Raw genomic sequence first — 21,173 nt, forward strand, 5'->3', positions numbered from 1 at the left:
ACTCAAGTTTATTATCTTGTCGTTCTCTCATTTTGGAATTCTCTAACAGAGATTTGGGAGATCTCTTTGAATTAAAATTAAGATGTCTCCAGGATTGCATTCCTTCTGGAGATTCTGGGAGAGAATCTGTTCCCTTCCTTTTTCCAGTTTCTAGAGGTCTTCTCTATTCCTGGATTCATGTTCCCCTTCATCCTTCTTTGGAGTCAGCCATGGGTAGTCAAATCCTGATACTGCATCACTCTGACCTAGTATCCGTATTCACATCTCCTTCCCTGGCTCTCTTTTCTCTGCATCTCCCTCCGACTTTCAAATATTCTCTTGATTACCTTGGGCCCATATGAATAACCTGCCAATCGTGAGGTCTGCTAATTAGCAGTCTTAATTCCTCTTTCTCGTATACCTAAAGTACACACAGCTTTGGGGGATTAAGATATGGATATCTTCCGTCTATCATAACGTGATCTTCTCCTGGTGGACATGTGTATAAATCAAGGTAATCAAGAAAGTCCACGGCAGTCTGATTAATTAGTAAAGGAGGATTTCCCTTTGGGGCGATACACTATAGATAGTTTTAGCCTGAGGGAAAGGTAGACGTTGATTTTGTTGAGTGGAGTGAAGGCTATTGTGAACTGAGGCGTGTTTTCAGGCAAACGAATTTTAGGGCAAAAATAGTTGTCGAAATTACGGATCTTCAATATGATTGATTGCTTTCAAATTATGGAGATGGCGCATTGAACGGCTTCCCATGACCCAGGACCCCAGACAGATGATCATCGATTTGGGGCCCTGGTTTCCAAACTTGGCTGATTTTTTAATTATCTGACACATTTAAAAAAGCGTATCAGATTTCCAGGCTTTAATCTAGACCTGCTGAATAAGAATTTTGGAAAGCAGAGACCCAAAATGTGATTTGAATGATTTCTCTAGTTGCTCTGATAAATTAGCCAAATTTGATAACTATTAGTTTGAAAAACAAAGGGAGCCGAATAAGTAATGATAGATCATGCATATGTTCACTAGATTTTTCTGTTATTTGCTGGTTAATTTTGAAGGTTGCAGAATATTTAAATATGACCTAAAGCTTTGGTCACTTCAACCCATGTGTAGTCAATAGAGGAATCTGAAGGTATTATTCTCATGTCCCCCAGCCACAGAAAATGAGAACCATTAGATTTTTTCCTCTTTTGAACATATATACTCTGCCATTATAAGCTATGCCTTATATGAGTTTGCTTTTGTTAATTTGTTATTCTTATCCCGCGGATACAGTGCAAGAGTATAGTAATGTTTATGATCACTTTGTTTTTATACCAAAGGTGTGACATATACCAAGTCATGGCTGCAATTACTATCTAAAGTCTATGAAATAGCATGTTTTTACACACCTTGCTAGTAATATGTTTTCTTTGGTACGTCATTTTTTTTTTTTTTTTTTTTTTTTTTTTTTTTTTTTTGTCTTTTGTTGTTGTTATTTCTTGGGCCGCTCCCGCGGCATATGGAGGTTCCCAGGCTAGGGGTCTAATCGGAGCCGTAGCCACCGGCCTACGCCAGAGCCACAGCAACGCGGGATCCGAGCCGCGTCTGCAACCTACACCACAGCTCACGGCAACGCCGGACCGTTAACCCACTGAGCAAGGGCAGGGACCGAACCCGCAACCTCATGGTTCCTAGTCGGATTCGTTAACCACTGCGCCACGACGGGAACTCCCTGGTACGTCATTTTAATAACCTTTCCAGAAATAAGAAAAGATGCCTTTGAACAAAATATGCAGGAGGACAGCGGTTGATCATGGAGCATGCTCATAATGTCTGTCTCGAAAGGACTGAAGCATTGCATTTTTTTTTCTCTAGATATCACTCTACAGAAAGAAACTCAGGAAGGCATTTCACCCCCAGCCCAGAGTCAGGAACCTCTGAAACCTCAGGAGAATATATCACGACCTATTCACCATCCCTTAGTGTTAAAAACGAATTTTGAGGAAGAAGAGGAGGAAGGAGATGAACAAAATGGTCAGTAAAACTTCTCAGACTTACAATGTACACCCCCAAACCTCAGAATATTTCATTACCTATTTGTTTTATTATTAGAAGTTTATAATGTAATATGTTAAGACAGATTTTGGTCAGAAAATAGCTTTAATTTTATTCAGTTCATTGTGTTGTAATTTTATTCTATGTCTACACATATGCTTATGCTTATTTGGATGGGAAGGTTTTTGTTGCATGATGTCTAGGAGACAGAGCTCATGTTTTAATATGTATAGATGCCCATAGGGATACTACTAGCCTGTTTTTTGTGTGTGTATAACTTAACACTGTTACCATTGATTTATAGAACTTAATTCTGTATACCAACATGGATATATCACTCTATTACATGATTACGCCTATCTGTCTCACATTTAATCCTTGCAGTTATATAGAGATCAAAAGAGTAGTTTCTAATTTTCAAAGCACTCTCATCAGCATCATCCCAAGTAATCCCTGCAGAAGTATAAACAAAGAAGTAGGTCCTTTGCATTGTAGTCCAGCCTCTTCTCCAGTATCATCACAGCACCACAGTGTTGATGCCTATGTACAGCCAAAATAAACGTGCAGAAAAATCAACTCTTTGTCTGCCTCTGCCCTGGAAGGTACCCTTTAATGGAGACACAGAAGGTGGGCACATTGAAAGGACTCAAGGTTCATTTTCTCTGTAGCTGTCACACTACAGAAAGAAACTCAGGAGGGATTTGTGCCTCTGACCCCGAGTCAGGAAGCCCTGAAACCTCAGGAGGATACAGCATAACCCATTCTCCAGCCTTTAATTTTAAAATCGAACTTTGAGGAAGAAGCAGAGGGCGGATATGCGTCCTTTTCTGCTGTGGGTCCATGGTCCCAGACCTGCATCTTCCTCCCCCACACAAATAAACATGATCTCAAATGTGAACCTACACCTCCAGCTTCTCAAGACACATCATGTATAATTAGCCCTTCCTTTTCTCTTGACCGATTCTTGCTTTTCTCTTGACCGATTCTTCTGATACAGCAATTAGAAACATTTGCCGGCATGCAAATTATTGATTTAAAATGTTTTTAAAACACGCATCTGTTCATGAGAACAATGTTTGGGATTTTTCATTCTGGCTTATAAATTTTCAGATTATTTGGATTTGGGACAATTTAATTTAAAAACAATATATCCTATAGATGCTTCTAGTTTATGGACAAAGACGCCTGAAGAAATTGAAGAAAAAAGAGCAATAAAGGAGATGTGTTATAAATCTGGTAAGAAATCACACATTTGTGGACTTTCTAATATTTGGTGTGACAAATATACTAACCATTAATTTTCTTGTGGCGATTAGGTGAATACTACAGATTTCACACTCCTCCAGATATTTCATCTTCTAAAAGCATAGCCTCTACAGTGGAAAAAGAGTTAGAAAAGCCTTTGGAAAATGGCAGTGAATTGCAAGAAGGTAAGAGATGAAAAGGAAGCATTTCAAGGTGATGAGTAAGAGATACTCGGTGTAATAGGCTGTGAATTATTTAGTAAGGTGTGCACTAGAGTCAGATGATAAATAATACATCAGAATTGAGAGTGATAAGGAAGTGATTCTATCGGACACCTAAATTTAATATGAAAAGCTGCTATTCATGTAATTATATTTTTCCCCGGAACCACAGAATGAATAGGCTTCATAAACACATGGTGACACGACACCCCCCCCAATGCGGTAATTCTGTAAATAATTCGTTTTCCCCAGTTTTATTTGTCTGTGAAAATGAAACGCCTTGTGAAACAGGTGTAGATTTTTCTTTATAAGTAGAAAGGAAAACTTAGCCATAGAGGACACAAGGGAGATCACGCAACAACATTAGCAGCAGAACAAGCGTACATTCATTCATGGAATGAGTGCCTCTTGTGTACCAGGGGCGATGCAGGCGAGTAATTCCAAGCTGTGCCTTTCATGGATCTTACATTCTGGTGAATCTGATTTTCTGTTGGTGAACATTTTGCCCTTGAAGGCGAGATAAGAAGAATATTATTTTCTAGACATAAAACAAGGAACTCAGAGAAAAATATATGGGTGCCATGAGCTAAAGTAGTTTTCTTGCCCTCCTCTATTAAAAAAAAAAAAAAGATAGTTGGGAAAGTCTCCTAGGATCAAGATGAGAGTAGGATAAACAGACTGTCTTGGAAGTCCCTGTGTAGGGCAAACCATTTAAAGATGTGGCGGTAGGTGGCAGCAACATGCCATCAGAAGGCAGAGACAATCGCAAAGATCTAGCTGATAGGTGAGTCTTCTAGTGAAGACTGAATTTTGCAGACAAGAAAAAAGAAAAAGACAATAACGAAATGAAACAACACGAGTTAGCAATGAATATTAAAAAATGGCAGGTTACAAAGACAGTTATATGCACTGTCGCTTTATATTATGGTTTTAAAAAAGTTTTTTATTTTAAAATAATTTCAGTGAGTCATGAACACTTTTTACTCAGGTTTTCCCCAATGTTAGCATTTTCCACACTTGATTTTTCAGTCTCTCTCTCTAAATTCACACGTTGTTGTTGTTTTTCCACGTGTGAGCGTACGCTGCAGGCGTGATGCCCCTACCTACCTCTCACAGAAATGCAGCATAAATATCCAAACCAGGAGGTTATCACTGACACAGTATCATTTACAGACTTAAAAAAAAAATTTCACCAGTTGTACCGTCAATGTCCTTTATGCCAAAATGATGTTTTTTTCTTGGTTTAGAATCCAATCTAGAATCACATTTTGTGTCAAATTGTCGTAGCTTTTTTTCTTCTTTTTTCTCTTCCTTTTTTGACCCCTCCATGGCCTATGAAGTTCCCAGGCCAGGGATCAGATCCGAGCTGCAGCTGTGGATCTTTTAACCCACTCTGCTGGGCAGGGATTGAACCTGCGTCCTAGAGCTGCAGGGATGCTGTCGATCCCATTGCCGCAGTGGGAACTCCTGCCATAGGTTTTTTTCATTCACCTTTTAATGATTTAGTTTAGAAAATTATCTAGAGATGTATAAGGAAAGTGGTGAGAATTATCAGTATGATTAGCATTTTTATCAATAGTAGACCTAATACTTTTTACTCAATTTGTTCATGGTGAGTATCAGATAAAAACAAAGAAATATAAAATTCATTATACCAAAAGTACATCAAATACAGTGAACATATATACACTATTGTGTTAGATTGCTTAAATTTTAAAATTGCCACTTGATACATCATCCACATAGGAAAATAAACTTGCTTGCTGTTTCCTTGATGATTATAAATTTGCTTAAAATTTATATATATATATATAAATTTATTGTTCATCCAATCACCATGCAAACAATACTTGCATTAAATTTTAGTTTTTTACTGTCTTCATAAATTCTATCATAAAATTATCTAAGCACCTAATGGTTCCCGGAGTGATTATTTTTCCCTTAATTTCTAGGGGATGGTCTGACAGTTCCAACAAAATTTAGCCTCTCTGAAAGGCAAGGGGAGATGAAAGCATCACTGGATGGGAAACCAAGGACTGACATTGCTGCTTTTGAAAATGGAGGTGAGTTCATTTATGACTGATGGATGCTGAATATATCACCATATAATAAATGGATCTGAATTTTCTTTCTCATAACTAATTGGTTTCATCAACATTTTTGTTGTTAGCTTTGAATAATCTTGAGGGCAGAAATTGTGTACCATCTATTGCTCTAGACGAATCTCTGTAGTAGAGGGTTTGGCACATGATGCACACTCTGTAGTTATTTGTAGAATAGACGATTTTCTGTTTAAACAGTCGAGTGACGGGACGTATAGAGACGTTGATAAAATTCAGAGATGAGTGGAAGTTCACGTGCTAAGGCACACTCAGACTGTGATGAACAGAACCTCTTGCATTTCAGTTCAAGGCATCACTGGTAGGTTTTCTTCAAGTTGGCAAAGACCTGACATGATACAGATAGTGAGGAAAAATAGAATGCTCTTATTGGCCACAAGGTTTCAAAGTGATTCAGTAAATGTGTTCCAGCTACTAAATTGATAAGGTAAACTCACAGTGAATTAGTAGTAGTAGTATAGGAAGATAATGAAATGTGATGTCGTTTAAAATACTCAGTAGAATATCTGACCTATAGAAAGATGCTCCATAAATGTCAGCTATTATCGTACTGGTTCCAACGATTTCTGTACAGAGCAGTCCACATTTGTGCATCATTTTCTAAAAAGGTTCCTTGAAACAAATATTTTATGTTAAGCAAGGGTAACTTGTGTGGTGAAGGATCTGGAATTAAGTGTTTAAGTAATATTCAAAGTACCTCTGGATATTTATCCTAGAAAATAGATCTTTAGGGAATATAAAAACTACTCTCACCTATCTGAAGGTATTAAATGGAAGATAAAATATATCCACTCTGAGGATCTCTAAAGTGTAGTAAAGGGTGGAAGCAGTGATGGTTACACGGAAAGGCGTGTGAACTGTGAATTTTCCTACAATTACCTCTTTGTAAGTCTACAAACTGTATATTCATATGCGTATATATATGCACACATATTAATCTGAACATAAATGATTAGGGATGGTGATGGTATCACTGAGAAACGTTTACATAAGAGTAGGCAGGAGGCATATCTTAGAGGAGCATCATCCTGTATTGAAAGACAGCTTTGTACAGCTTTCCGTCACCACTGCCCCTGACAGTAAGTTATTGTCCTAGGAGGTGACTGCCACGTTCCACAGAGGATCATATTTCTTGGAGTGGATGAAAAAGAAGTTTTGACTGAAGGGAAAGAAGTCACCATGTCAAAATGTTCAAATGCTAAAGGTAAGGGGCCAGTCTGTATTTTGATCTATTTGTAATTTGACTAGATAAGTTAAACGTAAAGCTTGATTGTTGCAGACACCAGTACGAGAAGCACGGTAATAAATAAATACACAACATACACTAACGGGGAGTCAAGAGCCCCATGTTTCCTGTTCTGATTCTGTCCCTAATCGATTGCCAATGGGGCTTTTATCTTTTTTAGCTTCAGCGTCCTTATCTGAAACATTGGCCTGTTGGACTACATAATTTCTAGGAGTCTTGCTAGCTCTAAAATGGTTCTCTTAAATGGTTATATTCAAGTCCTTTTTAAAGGTTTTTGCTTTTTTTTTTTTTTCCAAATTCCAGTATTCAGTATGATTGAATTTTTTTTTTTTTTTTCTTTATAGGGCCACACATGGAGCATATGGAAGTTTCCAGGCTAGGAGTCGAATTGGAGCTGTAGCTGCTGGCCTACACCACAGCCACATCAATACCAGATCCAAGCCGCGTCTGCAACCTGCACCACAGCTCATGGTGACACTGGATCCTTAACCCACTGAGCGAGGCCAGGGACCGAACCTCATGGGTACTAGTCAGATTCATTACACCTGAGCCACAGTGGGAACTCCCACAATTGAATTTTTTTAGAAAGCTTTGTAAAGATATATGTATCGACTGAGAGGGGTATTAGTTTCATGCTGATGTCCCCACTTTATGATTATTACTAAGTATAGTCTGTGAATAATCCAGAGAGATGATAATAAAATACATTGTCTATAGTTTTATGGTCACCTTATCAGGCTTAGAAACCCCCAGCTGGCACCTCTTCTGGGCAGCTCCCTCAGTCACAGATGGTACAGCTGTCCTGTAATTAGAAGACTTCACATATTCTCCCTCTAAGTATTAACCAATTTTATCTCTTATTTTCCCCACCATTAAGTAAATGTTCTCAAGAACAGGAAATCAATTTATGATCAAATTATCCTTATGGAAATATTACATGTAAATCTCTTTTCCTCAATTCATGAAAAAACACCTCTAACTACACTAGTAATGGTGGCCATCAGTCGCATTTGGCTGTTTAGGTTAATTTAAATCAAATGAAATTTTAAAATTCAGCTCTTTCTTTGCACTAGCATTGTCCGAAGTGCTCAGTATTGATACCCCTTGCGACCAGTGGCTGTCATTTCAGACAGCACAGATTTTGCATGTTTCCATTACTGTAAAAAACTCTGTTGGATGGTCCTGCTCCAACGCTTAGAACAAGTGAAGGTGGTTATAAATATTTCTGCTTCCTGGATTTAAATTGCCACATTTGATGTAATTGATAACCTTTTATTTTTTTGGTATGCCACAAATGCGTAATTTACATATTGAAAGTAAGAGCTGTATTTCCAGATATTTAAATATTTTGCTGGTAACAGATTGGGGGGGGGGTTCAATGTAGTCATTAGAGAATTTCAGTGACAGATTTAAAAATTACTGTACATATGTACTTTAAAGACGTATGCCCATCATATAATGTTTGAAAAGTGAAATACCAACGGAAACACTTCTTTTACTAATATTGACATCTTATTTTCTTAATTTGCTTTAAAAGATAACCAGGACAGTCCTCATCCAAAGAGTTCCCTAACTACCCGACTAGTACCTACAACGCATGTATTAAATGCTACTGAGAATATCAGTATGAAGTGCAGAGAGGACCCCTCTTCAAGTGAGACATTAGCTCTATCGCTTTTTGGCCTTAGATATATGTGTCTTATCATGAATTTGTTTTGCTTATTTGAAGTAGAATTTTAAAAAAGAAAGAAAAAAGATGGGTTGAAAATCATTCAGGATTAAGAACTAAAGACACCATATTCTACTAACTCTGACGAGCAACTGTGGTGTAGGTCCTAGTACCTTGTATACCTTCCCACTAGTTTAATTTAGATACTAAAATGAATAACATACTACCTTCTGGGAAGATTCATTAGTAGAGCATTTTAAATTTCACCCTTCGTGGGATGCATTGGTGAGGGTTTATTATGTTTCAGAGTATTTCTCTTAGTTGGGCTTCTCCTTGCCATTTGGTGTTCTGAGCTTCCTCTCTTGGTACAATTAAGACTCATGAATCTTCCTGTTTCCCTCCCTCCCTCCTTCCTTTTCCGTATTTCAGTTATTAAACCCCTGTGATATTCTTTGACCTCAGCAAGGCCCTGAATGGATCTAAGATGGGTTATCTCCAAGAAGCTTAGTTTAGTGAAACTTGGGAAAAAGACGCTTTCCAAATTTTAGGAGTGGGAGGCTAGAGTAAGGCTGGAGCATCATGTTGGGAGAGAAGGTGATGAATGGGAGCCTCACTGAGCGCTTCCTGCTCAAGCTGAAGAGGAGAACTAGGGCAAAGCGATTTAACAGCCGCGATAGATAAACCCATTCACACTACATCGTGAATGTGATGTTCATTTGCTCTGTGTAGTAGTTGCTCATGAATGGTCAAGGTCTCCACACAGAGAAATAATGAGGAATACCCCTCTCTGCTAAATTGTTCTAAGGTTCTCTGAAGAAATGTACTTTAGAAGTTCCTGGAAAATTGAGCATGCATGTAAAATTTTCCGTATAAAAATATGCAAGCAAAAATGAGAATAATGTTGTGATCTTAGTAGCACTTATAAATTCTGATTATTCAGTCTTGTTTCACCAAACTATCTATATACCCAGTTTCTTAAGACCTTAAAACAATAAGGTGATATATGCTAAAAGTATTTTATACTAATCCAACTCCTTAAGAAGTAGTAGTTTTGGCTAAAAAAGTACAGATTTATCTTCAAAATAACAATTATATGACTACTTAGAATAACATTATAATGAAATATATAATTATATTTGGATTGTAATTTTATGTTCTTTTAAAAGACACCACAATTTCTTTGGAGAAAAGCATTTTTCTCTAGAGGCATGTAACTTATTGCAAGTTTTCTCATCAATCAATTTCTAAGATAGAGTTTTTTTGGTACTTAAAAATACATCACCCTTTGTTCTAGAAAGTAAAGTGTTAGGGTGGCACATTTATTTTTTTCTCTTGCTTGGCATGTGAATGCACAGATATGTAATTATCACCTACAGTCATTTTCAGATGAAACCGTCTCTTAAACAACTGTAAAAATTTGTGTCTTCTTTAAGTGAATGATGTCCAGCCCGTGAGGAAGCCTCATTTTAAAGGTGTGAAAAAAAGAAAATGGATTTACGATGAACCAAAGAGCTTTCCTGGCCCAGGAATGCGGAGAGGTAAAGTATTTGTGTATTTGATATTCTTAAATTGCCATTTGAAAGGAGATTAAATAATATTTTCTAGCTTCAAAACAAGTCACTGTCATGTAACATGTTATTTTAGTTTTGTCGCTTTCATTACCTTCCATCGTGCTATCAGACAGTTATAGGGCAGTATGTTATTTATGGGTGTGGGACCAACTTGTTTTATCCCTCACTCCCTCCCCCCTTTCTTTTATAGCAGTACAGGCTCCAAATCCCAAAAATAAAATGAGTTACCACCGCAATCATAGAAACAGAAATTCCGAGAACGCAGCCTATATTCATGTTCAGAAAGATGCTGTCAAGACTGTCTCATGGAATGCACCTCCCCGCGGCAGGCCCACAAACGGGTCCTACAACAGAGCTGATATCAACAAGGAACCCAAATTCAACCTCTGTTCAGGTGAAGCTCTGTACTTAGAGAAGTTCTTGACTCCTGTCTGTGGTCTGCAGGGCCCAGCTAATCTGAATTGCTACCGACTCCCTTCTTCTTTTTCCAGGCCTGTCACCACCCTCACCTCGTAGAAAACTAGGAAGAGGATTTGTCCATGTGCAGGAATGCACGGGATTAAAAAGATGTTAGAAAAAACATGTTGGGGGCAGATGGCTTGGCACTGGCCCTCCCTAGAGTTTTGTCTCACACCACCAACTGCACCTTGTCCCCCCTGGGTAGCTCTGTTTCACTCTGGAGGATTGTTTTTGGATGGTTGACATTTCCTTGTTGCACTAACTGCATTTGTTCAATTATCAGTTTCAGGCTAGTGCCTTGGTGTTTCTTTAGGCCTTCATGATTACTTTCTGAAAGGGTTCGTTTGGGGGTTAACGGCAATCTGTTTCAACAGCCTCTCGTCTCTCTCACCCATGTCCAGTTTGCTGCTACATCATTTATTTCGCCACGTAACAGGCCAAGTCAGAGTGTATGTCAGGGAGGGCAAGGCCGAGAGCGAGGAGAGACCCAAATCTCCTTTTATCCCGTCTGAGCTAAATTTTGCTCATTTGAAGTTGGGTTTTAGTTTTCTCAGCTTAACAAAAAGTCACCCAGTTCCCAGTCATTTCATGTTTGTATTTTCCTATGTTCGCAGTCTAGTTAGTGAAGTTCTGAATATTGTGTATTTTCCAAAACATAAGTAAAAACTCGGTCTCTCTTACATCCTTCCTTTAACTTAAATAGAAGTTAGATTTATTTAAAGTGTTTCTCTTCTATTTGTTTTAAGCAGAATGATATATGGATTTATATGTACAAATATGGATATTCGGAAGTGAAACAGTTTTAATTTTATTACTATTATTGTTTTGTTATTAATTTTACTATTATTTTGCTGTGAGTGGATAGCAGTTTGGTATCGTGGTCTAGATTTGTGTTAAGATGGCTGCATCTTTCCTCCTTCCTTCCTTCCTTCCTTCCTCCCGCCCTTCCTTCCACTCTGCCGCTATTAACAGAATTATATGTAAAATCATGGTAAAGCCAGGACATGAAATATTTTGATCATGTACCCATAGCATACTCTTCTTTAGCTTAGCCTCTTGGGACCAGGCTTTCTTTGAGGAACTGAACAGCCAGTTAAGGGATGTGTAACGGTGTTCATTGACAACTGACATAATCTCAATAAGCTCACTTGTATCTCTGATGCCTTAGCCTTGAAATGGTGAAATGAATTACTTACAGAATAGGGAGTTCCCATTTTGGCTCAGTGGCAAAGAACCTGACTAGTATCCATGAGGATGTGGGTTCCATCCCTGGCCTTGCTCCATGGGTTAAGGATCTGGCATTGCCATGAGCGTTGGTGTAGGTCGCAGATGTGTCTTGAAGCCCGCGTCGCTGTGGCTGTGGCATAGGCTGGCAGCTACAGCTCTGATTCAACCCCTAGCCTGGAATTTTCCATATGCTGTGGGTGTGGCCCTAAAAAGCACACACACACACACACACACACACACACACACACATTAAAGAATAGCTTCACCTCTAATATGTGTATAAATCTGAAACGGTAGTCCTGCAATATGCTTTTAACATTATAAAATATTTAATTCTTTTTTTCCTTTTTTTCTCAGATAAATATACGTCAACATCATATAATGGTTCAGCCTGGCGAAAAAGAATTCCTTTTTCAAAAACATATTCAAAAACTGAAAAGATATATACAGGTAAATGTTTCCAAGTGATTGTAATATCTCAGATAATTCTTAAAATGAATGACAGGTTTTTAAGCTCAAGGAACATATTTTAGAAAGTTTAGAGAATTTTCATGGTATATATGAATACAGTAACTTTTAGTAATATCTTGTCTACTAGCAATTTAGTTTTACTTTTAAATTGTTTTAAAATGCTGATTTGTATGCGTTCTTAGAGATGTTTTAATATATTTATCTCCTTAGACAGAAGCATAGAGGATTCAGCAATTATACAATATGTTAAGACGCATTCTTTGTTGAACTACAAAGCACTATATAAAACTATATTTTGACACAAAATTACAGCCCTACTATATCCACCATGGACACATATTGGCTTGTGCAGATTGACAGATGTAAGATGTACTTCCCGGGCTGAGAAGTTCGAAGTAACCTGTGATCTCATGTCTGTTGTACTCTGTGCTCTGGGAGGATGTAGGGAGCAGCCCCAGGGTAAAGGTTTGTAGCAGACCTGACCTCAGGTTCTTGGTATGATTCTTTTACTAAAAAAGCTTGGTGTCTTCCCCGCAGCTTATTCTGGGGCTGGTTCAGTAGTTTTGGAAAACCACACAGGGTACAATGATTTCAGCTACTTCTTAGAAAACTGAACCTTTCAGAAAAAGTCTTAGATGGGAATTCCTACCTAAATCAGTAGCCTAGAACTTTCAGAATCATTAAACTCTTATACAAGAGAGTCCTAGATGAATCAGATCACATACGGACTAGAAACTGTACACGTTCCAAATTAAATAGCTGAGATCTTCTCAAGCAGTATTCCCCTGAACTCTTGACTGCAACTGTAGTGCAGTATGTGGACCTGTATGTGGATTTTTACAGGAGTCAATTGTTTTTCTTTTTTCCCATCTCTTCCCAAAGCATATTGTACTGCAACAGACCTCTGCTGAAGGGCTATTTAATTGATTATATTTTCTCTTAACTTCGTGAGAGTTGCACTTAATGTGGGGAGGAAGGAGGTGAAAAGCCAGTGAAAATCCTGGATAAAATTACCAATTGTCAAGCCCATGGTTTCCTTGTGGGCGGGATGTTACTGGGAGCGTTAAAGGATGTACCCCTCACCCCTGCCCCTGTCCCAGTGACTGCCCTTGTGTCTCAGAAGCCTTCCCCCATTGCATTCTTCATAGTTAAAGATGAATTACTGAAGGATTTAGGGGAAGGAGGCGTCAATTCAGAGTATAAGACATGTACCATCCATGTACAGCAAAGAAAAGAGGATGCGACCGGGGATGTGAGCTGATGAAACTGCTTTTTGCTTTCAATCTGGAGAATAAGAAGGAGGGTGTGGAGAGACAGCAAGACACCAGAATCTGTGGGGAGCCACCTACTCAGGACTAGTCCCCTCCTCCTCTTTTTCCATGACTTCCATCTATGCCAGGTTCCAGGGGTAGAAAGGTCAATTATAGAATTTCCCTTGAATATTACAAGAATCTGAGCATAAAGAGGATCTGCATTGCACTTCCCAGGTGGCAATCTAGCAGGGAAAGCTTTGGAGAGAATTTGTCAAGGCCATCTGCTGGTGGGACTGCAGGGAGGGTAAACCATGTCTGACGCAACAGGGCTGAAGACAGAGCCTCTGGAGATGGCCAAGCTCCAAGGCTGCTCGGGAAGCCATCGTATATTCCTGTGCATTTCAAGGGAGAGTGACTTCCTGGCAAAGAGGACCAGCAGGGCTACACAAAGTCTCCTGGCTGGGGCTGCAGGGGTAGCTTCAGAAAGATGCCTTTGTGGTTGGGTCCTATTCCAGAGGAGGATTCAGCGGGAGCCTCGACAGATTGCTCTGCTAGGGTGTCAGTTAGAAACCAGGCCATCATCCACTGATCAACATCCCTGTCACTCGATGTTTCGACGGACGGCCACCAGCAGTGGCATTCCTTGGGAGCTTGTTAGAAATGTGGCGTCTCCATCTCAGACCTGCTGAATCATTACGGCATTTTAACAAGACCCCCAGGTTAGCATATGCACATTAACGCTGGAGAAGCCTGAGACTCTTGTTACCTAGGCCGCTGCTGACAGCACATGGCTCAGACCTTGTGGAAACCCAAGATTGTGGAGAGAACAGTCTTTTCCTCGCTGGCAAAGAGCAGCAACCACTTTCCCCGGCCCTGGCCCCAGCCCTAGAAATTAGGATAAGCAGCAGGAAGGTGGGGGAGGGAGAAGAACTCTGAGGGGCAATTCCAAATCTGAATGCAATTAAAATGTCAAGGTGAAGCACCTAAGACATCACTGAATGGTGTAAGTTTATATGCAAAGGACTGGGTACATCTTCTATTATCAGGGGGAGGGGGGACTTAGAGTCAAGACATTACATAGAATTCCAACGAAATAAAGTTAGTTTTATTATTTACCTGAGCTTTGGGCTGGGAAATTTGTAACCCCTCAATTCTTCTCCTCTCCAATTTTGTTGTCATCATCAGAAGCAAGAGATAAAGGTTAGCTTGTGTTTCCTCCTCTGCACTTCCTGCTGGAGCACAGAGGAGAGGTTTCGGCTCTTCCCAGTGGACAGATGGACTGCTGGAGAGAGGGGGCAGCGAACACAAGCTGCCGCTAGTCTGTTTCGCTAAGGACTATCTGGGAGCCAAGGCCACAGAAGTGTAAATGGGCAAGAGGAACCATCTGGGAGAATGCTGCTGGATGCCATGAGAATAATGCAATCAGAGAGGAAAATGTGTCTTTGGGAATGGAGGACAGGAGCTGGAGGCAATGAGATGTGTCATTGTCAGCCTTCTCTTGGGGCCACATGCCCTTTCTGATGGGGACGTAGCTGGTGTGACTAGAGGTGCCTGTTTCCGTAGGAGGGCCTGTTAGCTGTGTTCATTCTGGGTACCCCAGGGCGCAGCCTTATCTGTGGTAGTATTTCCATTCCTTTCTATCCCTCCATCTAAATTCAAAACCCAGAAAGCTTCAGAAAGAAGTGGAATTAGTTTGAATGGCATTCTGAAAATCTGTGCATTAAAACAATGAGCTTAGTTTTTGTTTTGTCTTCAGATTTACCGTAAGTAATTGGCCAAAGAAATGCAAAATGTTAGGACCCTGAAGAATGCTGAAAAAAGAAAATAGTTGAAATATTTTTTATGTTTTACTGTTAGAGCCAAGAAGAAATGGGAGCAAGTAAACCTGGAGGTTGAGAGAAGAGAAAAATGAGAAAAGAGAAAAGTGCCAGAAATCATCTGATTTACAATCAAAAAAGAAAATTCAAAGAATGAGATATTCAAGTACTCCATACTATATACTGGATAGCCAAAGATGATAAAATGCAAATTCTGAAAATAAGATGCAGGAAGTACATTGTGCTCTTTCAAAACTGATAAAAATGCAAATTACAAACAGCTGCTTGTGTATTTATGTAGGTCTGGAATTCATTCGATGCATTGCCACAAACATTTAATAAAATTTAAAAGTTTGACAATTAAAATCACTCTTTAATTGTAAGCTAAGTTAAATTGCACAGATTGAGGAGTAAAATTGTGCCTTTGATCTCTGTTTTACACTATTCTTTAAGGAAGAAACCTCATAATTTCTTTCTTAACCTAGATTTTAAGCTGGGCCCTCCGTGATAGTTACTGATAAAATGTAAGCAAATTCAATGAAGTCCCAGGGTTATAGTTTGGTGATGAGTATGCTAGAGGAATTCTAATAGAAATACACTTTGATGTATTGTATAAAGAGACAAAGATTGGTTTATTATTCAGGGCAGTTGCTGAACAATGTCTTTTAATTGGCAATTGCAAAATCTATCTGCTGAGATGTGCTACATTCAAAACTGAAAAATAAACATTTTCCTACCAGGAAAACAAAAATTATGTGATCATTACTGGGGAAAAGTACTTGTGAAAGGAAAAGAAAAAGTGAATTAATAACACAGTTTCTCAAAAGTCTTAGTGAGCTTTTAAGGCTTCGTAACTCCAGAAGTATAAATGCTTACACATGTAAGACAGACATCATTTGAAAACTTATTTCCATTTTCTCTGTGCTTGTTTAGAATCATGAGTCTTGAACAACAATTCTTTATTTAAGGAGAAAAATTTTCATCTGTAGAGTGCCTGAAATAAAAACTTAAAAATGTATTTTTCAAACTTAAAAATAAGTATGAGAGCAATATAAATAATTAACCTTTCAAATGATGTTTTTATAAGTTTGTAACGTGTATACTTCTGAATTTATTAAGGCTCAGAAGTTCACTAAGATTTTGGCTACCTGGTATTTAGACCTGCATGCCTCTGGTGGTTACTGGTAGCCTCTTTTTCAGTGTTTATTGGGGAAGAGAGGAAATCAAAGTTCTTAGAAATATTTTATTTTAAAACATTTTATCTGATATGATTCTAGCTTGTAGAGTAATAAATGCTAGTTCCTGGCTTTTAATGCTTCTCTATCAAGTTTTTGATATTGTCATTTTTATTATTATTATTTTTTTTTACAACTAGAGCAGGTGGAAATGAAAATTGTACTAGCAAATTATCTTGGTAAGGTAGATTTGAGAGGGATGTAAGAAGAGAGCTGAATTGAAAAGCTGTCTGAATGGAGACTTAAATTACATTTAACAAACAGATCTGTGTCCTTCCAAACCTTTTCAACTAATGATGAAGAAGGAAATTCAAGATATTTTCTTGAATTACACATTCTCAGTATATAATCTTCATTGCCTGCCAAATGCTGAAGAATCAATGAGGAATGAGAAAAATCTGAAGGAAGGCTTAAATATGTTTCTTCTGGATGTGTACATGCAAAATTCCTGACTATACATTTTTATTATGATAACTTTTGCCTAAAGGACCAAGCAAGGTGATGGCATTCACCAAACTTGTTTTTATGTTTGTGGCTTAGGAAAAAGCCACTTGGTATAAATCAGGGTAATCTTGGTTCGTAACCAAGAAGGAAGACAGCAAACCCCAAAATAAGAAAAGATAGGGTATACCAAAGATGAGTGGACAAATGAACATTTGGAAGCCAGCAGAAGCAATGCTGAATAACTCCTAGACATGTAAATACTGTATATAAGTTCAAATTCCACAATGCCTCTGGGGGCCAGTTGCCTTTCTGGCACGTAGAAAAGCTTTCAATGAATTTCACTGGTGTTCTGCCATTCCACTCTTCTCAAAATGTAGCAGTAATAAAAAATGATAATAAAACAATATTTATTGGATACGTAGTGTACAAGGTTGCTGGAACCTCCATAAAAGAGTACGTCAAGCAACCGACACTCGCTGTCTTAAAAATCTCGAATTTAGATGTCTGAAATCAAGATGTCAGTAGGCTGGTTCCTGCTGAAGGGTATGTTCCAGCCCTGTCTTCTTAGCTTCGAGACCACTGTGTTCTCTCTGTGTCTCTTCACATCATCTTCCCATTACGGGTGTTTCTGGGCTCCTATTTCTTCTTTTATAAGAACACAGTCATGTTGAATTAGGACCCATCCTAATGTCCTCATTTTAACTGGATTACCTCTGTAGAGACCTTATATCCAAACAAGGTCACATTCTGAAGTATAGGGAGTTCGACCTGCAACATATGAATTTTGCGTGGACACACCAATGTGTCTCTGGCACTCTTCCAGGGCAGGTGAGTAGATCTTAAGTGACAAGTCTAACGCTCCAATCTCCCTAAACATTTGAATACCTTCCTCTACAATAAAAGTGGGCCTGACATTTCTGGTTTGCTCACTCTGAGCTACCTTTTAGTCCATATTTAAGCCAACCAGCCAGCCAACCAGCCAACCCTTTATACTCCCTGAGCTGCAACTAAGTGGAACATCTCCACTTAGTGGGTCCATGTCAACAAGTTTGGTTTGATCCAGATTTATATTCCTTCCATGATTATTCCACATCTTTAATCGTCCTTACTACACATATTCCCTGGACTTCTGCCTGTATAAATTAGAAAACTCAAGTGGTTATTTTGACGTGCAGCGTACTTTCTCATTGTAAGGTACATTGTGCCTCATCTTTAACAGCCTGCTGGGACTTGAGTCCAGTTATAGATTTAGTAGCAAAGAAGGTTAGTGAGGGTGAGTCCTGAGGGAATCGGCATGGCTTACATGGCAGCTGCCTCAGGGTTAATCTCAGATGCGGTTGGAAAGGATGCTTCTACTGAGGGTGGAGAGACTACTACTTCTGGCAAAGAAGACTCATCAGAATTTAGGGGCTCTAGAGTTCCCGTCGTGGCGCAGTGGAAACAAATCCGACGAGGAACTATGAGGTTGCAGGTTTGATCCCTGGCCTTGCTCAGTGGGTTAAGGATCCGGCATTGCCGTGAGCAGTGGTGTAGGTCTCAGACGTGGCTCAGATCTGGTGTTGCTGTGGCTGTGGCTGTGTGTAGGCCTGGCGGCTACAGCTCTGATTCAGCCCCTAGCCTGGGAACCTCCATATGCCATGGGCGCGGCCCTACAAGGACAAAAGCCAAAAAAAAAGGAGTTTAGGGGCTCAATGTCCCCAGTTTCTTCAGAGTCTTCCCACATGTCTCTATTTCAAATTTCAGGATTATGTCCCTTTCCAATCAATGCCATCACTTTAACACTTGATAACCTATGAGCCTAGAAGTTCCATTTGCATTGTAATTCAACCTCTCTGGGATGAGATAGGGGGTTTTTCAGCACTCTCAACCCTATGCCATGAGAGATAAGGGGCCTATTTTCAGGGCAGACAGAAGATTTCAGGTCAATTCATGTGAGGTATGAGCTAGGAATCTGTTAATGTAAAGAAAAATGTACAACATGAGAGTTGTGAGTTCAAGTTATATTCAGGGTCTTGCTGAGAGCTATAGCTTGGGAAGTAACCTCTCAGTAGCTCTGAATAACCAGCTCTGAAGAGGCAGAGGAGGAACGGGAGCTAACTGGAGAGAAGGAACTCTCTCTCTATAGGCACACACACATACACACATAAATATGTGCATACGCATTTTTTTGGCTCTGAAAAACATATAATCAAGCATACATATACCTTAGTAAAAGATTATTGCTAATTGCAAAGACCAGATATCTAACACTAAAGATTTTAGTGTTTTTCTTTGTATAGGAAGATCCATGAATCTGGAATCGTTGAAGTGTTTCCTAGGGAGCCTGTTTCTTCAAAAGCACAGAATATCTCATCCTGTTTTTTTCTGTGCTGAGTTCCTCTCGGGGCATGGTTGTCACTGGGCAACTGCAGTGAGGTGTTATTTAACCCTTTGTATAGAACTGGATGGTGAGTTTGTTCCTTTTTTATTTTTTACAAAGTAAAATTCCTGAGCTCATTTTTTTTTCTTTTTTAATTTTGTTTAGTAACATCGGGAGCAACCAGCCAATATCATTATATTTTGGTTAGTTTGACAAAAATGCTTAAAAGCCTCATACACATGGTCACTTAGATCCTGTCCCCATAGAAATAGGTGATATTTTGCATATTTCTATTGCCATATCACATCATGACCTGTCAGTGCTCTATAACTAGAAATAAAATAGTGTTTCTAAATTAATCAAATTAGAGATCCAAGCTGAGAAACCTCAGAACCAATGCAAAAACCTCATCCTTAAGTTATGTCCCAGAGCTCCCATTGTGGCTCAGTGGTTCAAGAATCTGACTAGCATCTATGAAGACTCAGGTCCGAGCTCTGGATTAACCCACTCAGTGCATTAAGGAGCCAGTGTTGCTGTGAGCTGTGGTGTAGGTCACAGAGGTGGCTTGGATCCTGCATTGCTGTGGCTGTGGTGTAGGCCAGCAGCTATAGCTCCTACTTGACCCCTAGCCTGGGAAACTCCACAGGCTGTGGGTATGGCCCTAAAAAAATAAATAAATAAAGTTATGTTCCCATAGAGCCACTCTCAGTGTCTCTCAGTATCAAAATTTATTAGGGTTCTCCAGAAAATACAACCAATAAGGTGTGTGTATTTATATAGAAAAAGAGAAGGAGGGAGGAAGAGATTTATTACAAGAAGTTGATTCATGAATGTGCAATGGTTATGTGCATAAATCTATAAAACTTTAATGAAAGTTATTAACAAAACCTAAACAAATAAATGCTCTGTCATGATCATGGACAGGTAAACAACATCTTAAAAGATGTCAATTGTCTGCAGATGGATCCAGTCATGATATCATTCAATCAAAATCCTAATGGGTTCTTTTCATGACACATGATAAGCCTATTCTGGAATTACTATGAGGTTCCAAAGCCTCGAGAATTTCCAAGACACCACCAACAGTGAAGACTAAAGTGTGGGGGCTTCCCACACTTTAGTCCAATATCAAGATGCGCTCTAAATTATAAACTATACTGTATATTTGCTATAGCATAGTATCCGCCTTGTTAAGATACATGAGGCAAAATCAAACAGAATCAAGAGCCTAGAAAACACACCGACATATCGGTGAACATCTGATATGTATACAAGAAAAGGTCTTGTAGCTCAGTGGAGAAATAAGTGGCTATTTATTGAATAAATGTTTGGGAAAGTGAGGATCCACAAAGAAAAAAAAAAAAGACAATGGATGCCTAATCGCACACCAAAAATACATTTCAAATGAAGCCAACAATGTCTCAGGCAAAACATAAAATCTACAGAAACTACTTGTCGAATGTATACATGAGTCCTAAGTTATTTAGATACATGCCACTGAATGGAAAGTTCGGTAAACCTCTATTCACCGTTATGCTTGTCGATATACAGGTGATGAAGGGAAGGCAGGAAGAGAGGCAGGCAGGCGTGTTCTGCTCCTAGAGTCACAAGAACCCCCTAAATATTCTTTCCATGTGGACAAGGGCACATTTATAAAAATGTGGCACTAGCCCTCGTGCATTTATCACTTAAGGGGCTGTGTTCTCTTTCTCTTCTTACTTCAAAGTCTTTCTTCCTTTTATGGAAATAACTTCTTGTCTCACAGTACAGCTTCTATATATTTTAACCTAAATCCTGTTTTCTTA

At 39.0% G+C, this 21,173-nt stretch overlaps 1 protein-coding gene across 5 annotated transcripts in view; it reads left to right on the top strand.

The window, feature by feature from the left end:
• The window catches only part of C5H12orf50 (chromosome 5 C12orf50 homolog), a 30,466-nt gene extending 15,006 nt beyond the window's left edge, over positions 1-15,460 (top strand). For 3 of the 5 annotated variants that reach the window (XM_021092780.1, XM_005655737.2, XM_021092781.1), the window contains exons 6-14: positions 1,852-2,010; positions 3,142-3,267; positions 3,348-3,461; positions 5,450-5,560; positions 6,714-6,821; positions 9,966-10,070; positions 10,294-10,497; positions 12,147-12,239; positions 15,371-15,460. In XM_021092780.1, coding sequence (XP_020948439.1) covers positions 1,852-2,010; positions 3,142-3,267; positions 3,348-3,461; positions 5,450-5,560; positions 6,714-6,821; positions 9,966-10,070; positions 10,294-10,497; positions 12,147-12,239; positions 15,371-15,396 — 1,046 coding nt within the window. In that variant the 3' untranslated portion in view covers positions 15,397-15,460. Of the gene's footprint in view, positions 1-1,851; positions 2,011-3,141; positions 3,268-3,347; positions 3,462-5,449; positions 5,561-6,713; positions 6,822-8,400; positions 8,518-9,965; positions 10,071-10,293; positions 10,498-12,146; positions 12,240-15,370 lie in introns of all 5 variants that reach the window. The other 2 variants (XM_005655736.2, XM_005655739.2) reach the window with 2 other exon arrangements.

This window comes from Sus scrofa, chromosome 5 (genome assembly GCF_000003025.6).
Source record: "Sus scrofa isolate TJ Tabasco breed Duroc chromosome 5, Sscrofa11.1, whole genome shotgun sequence".
Lineage (NCBI taxonomy): Eukaryota > Metazoa > Chordata > Mammalia > Artiodactyla > Suidae > Sus > Sus scrofa.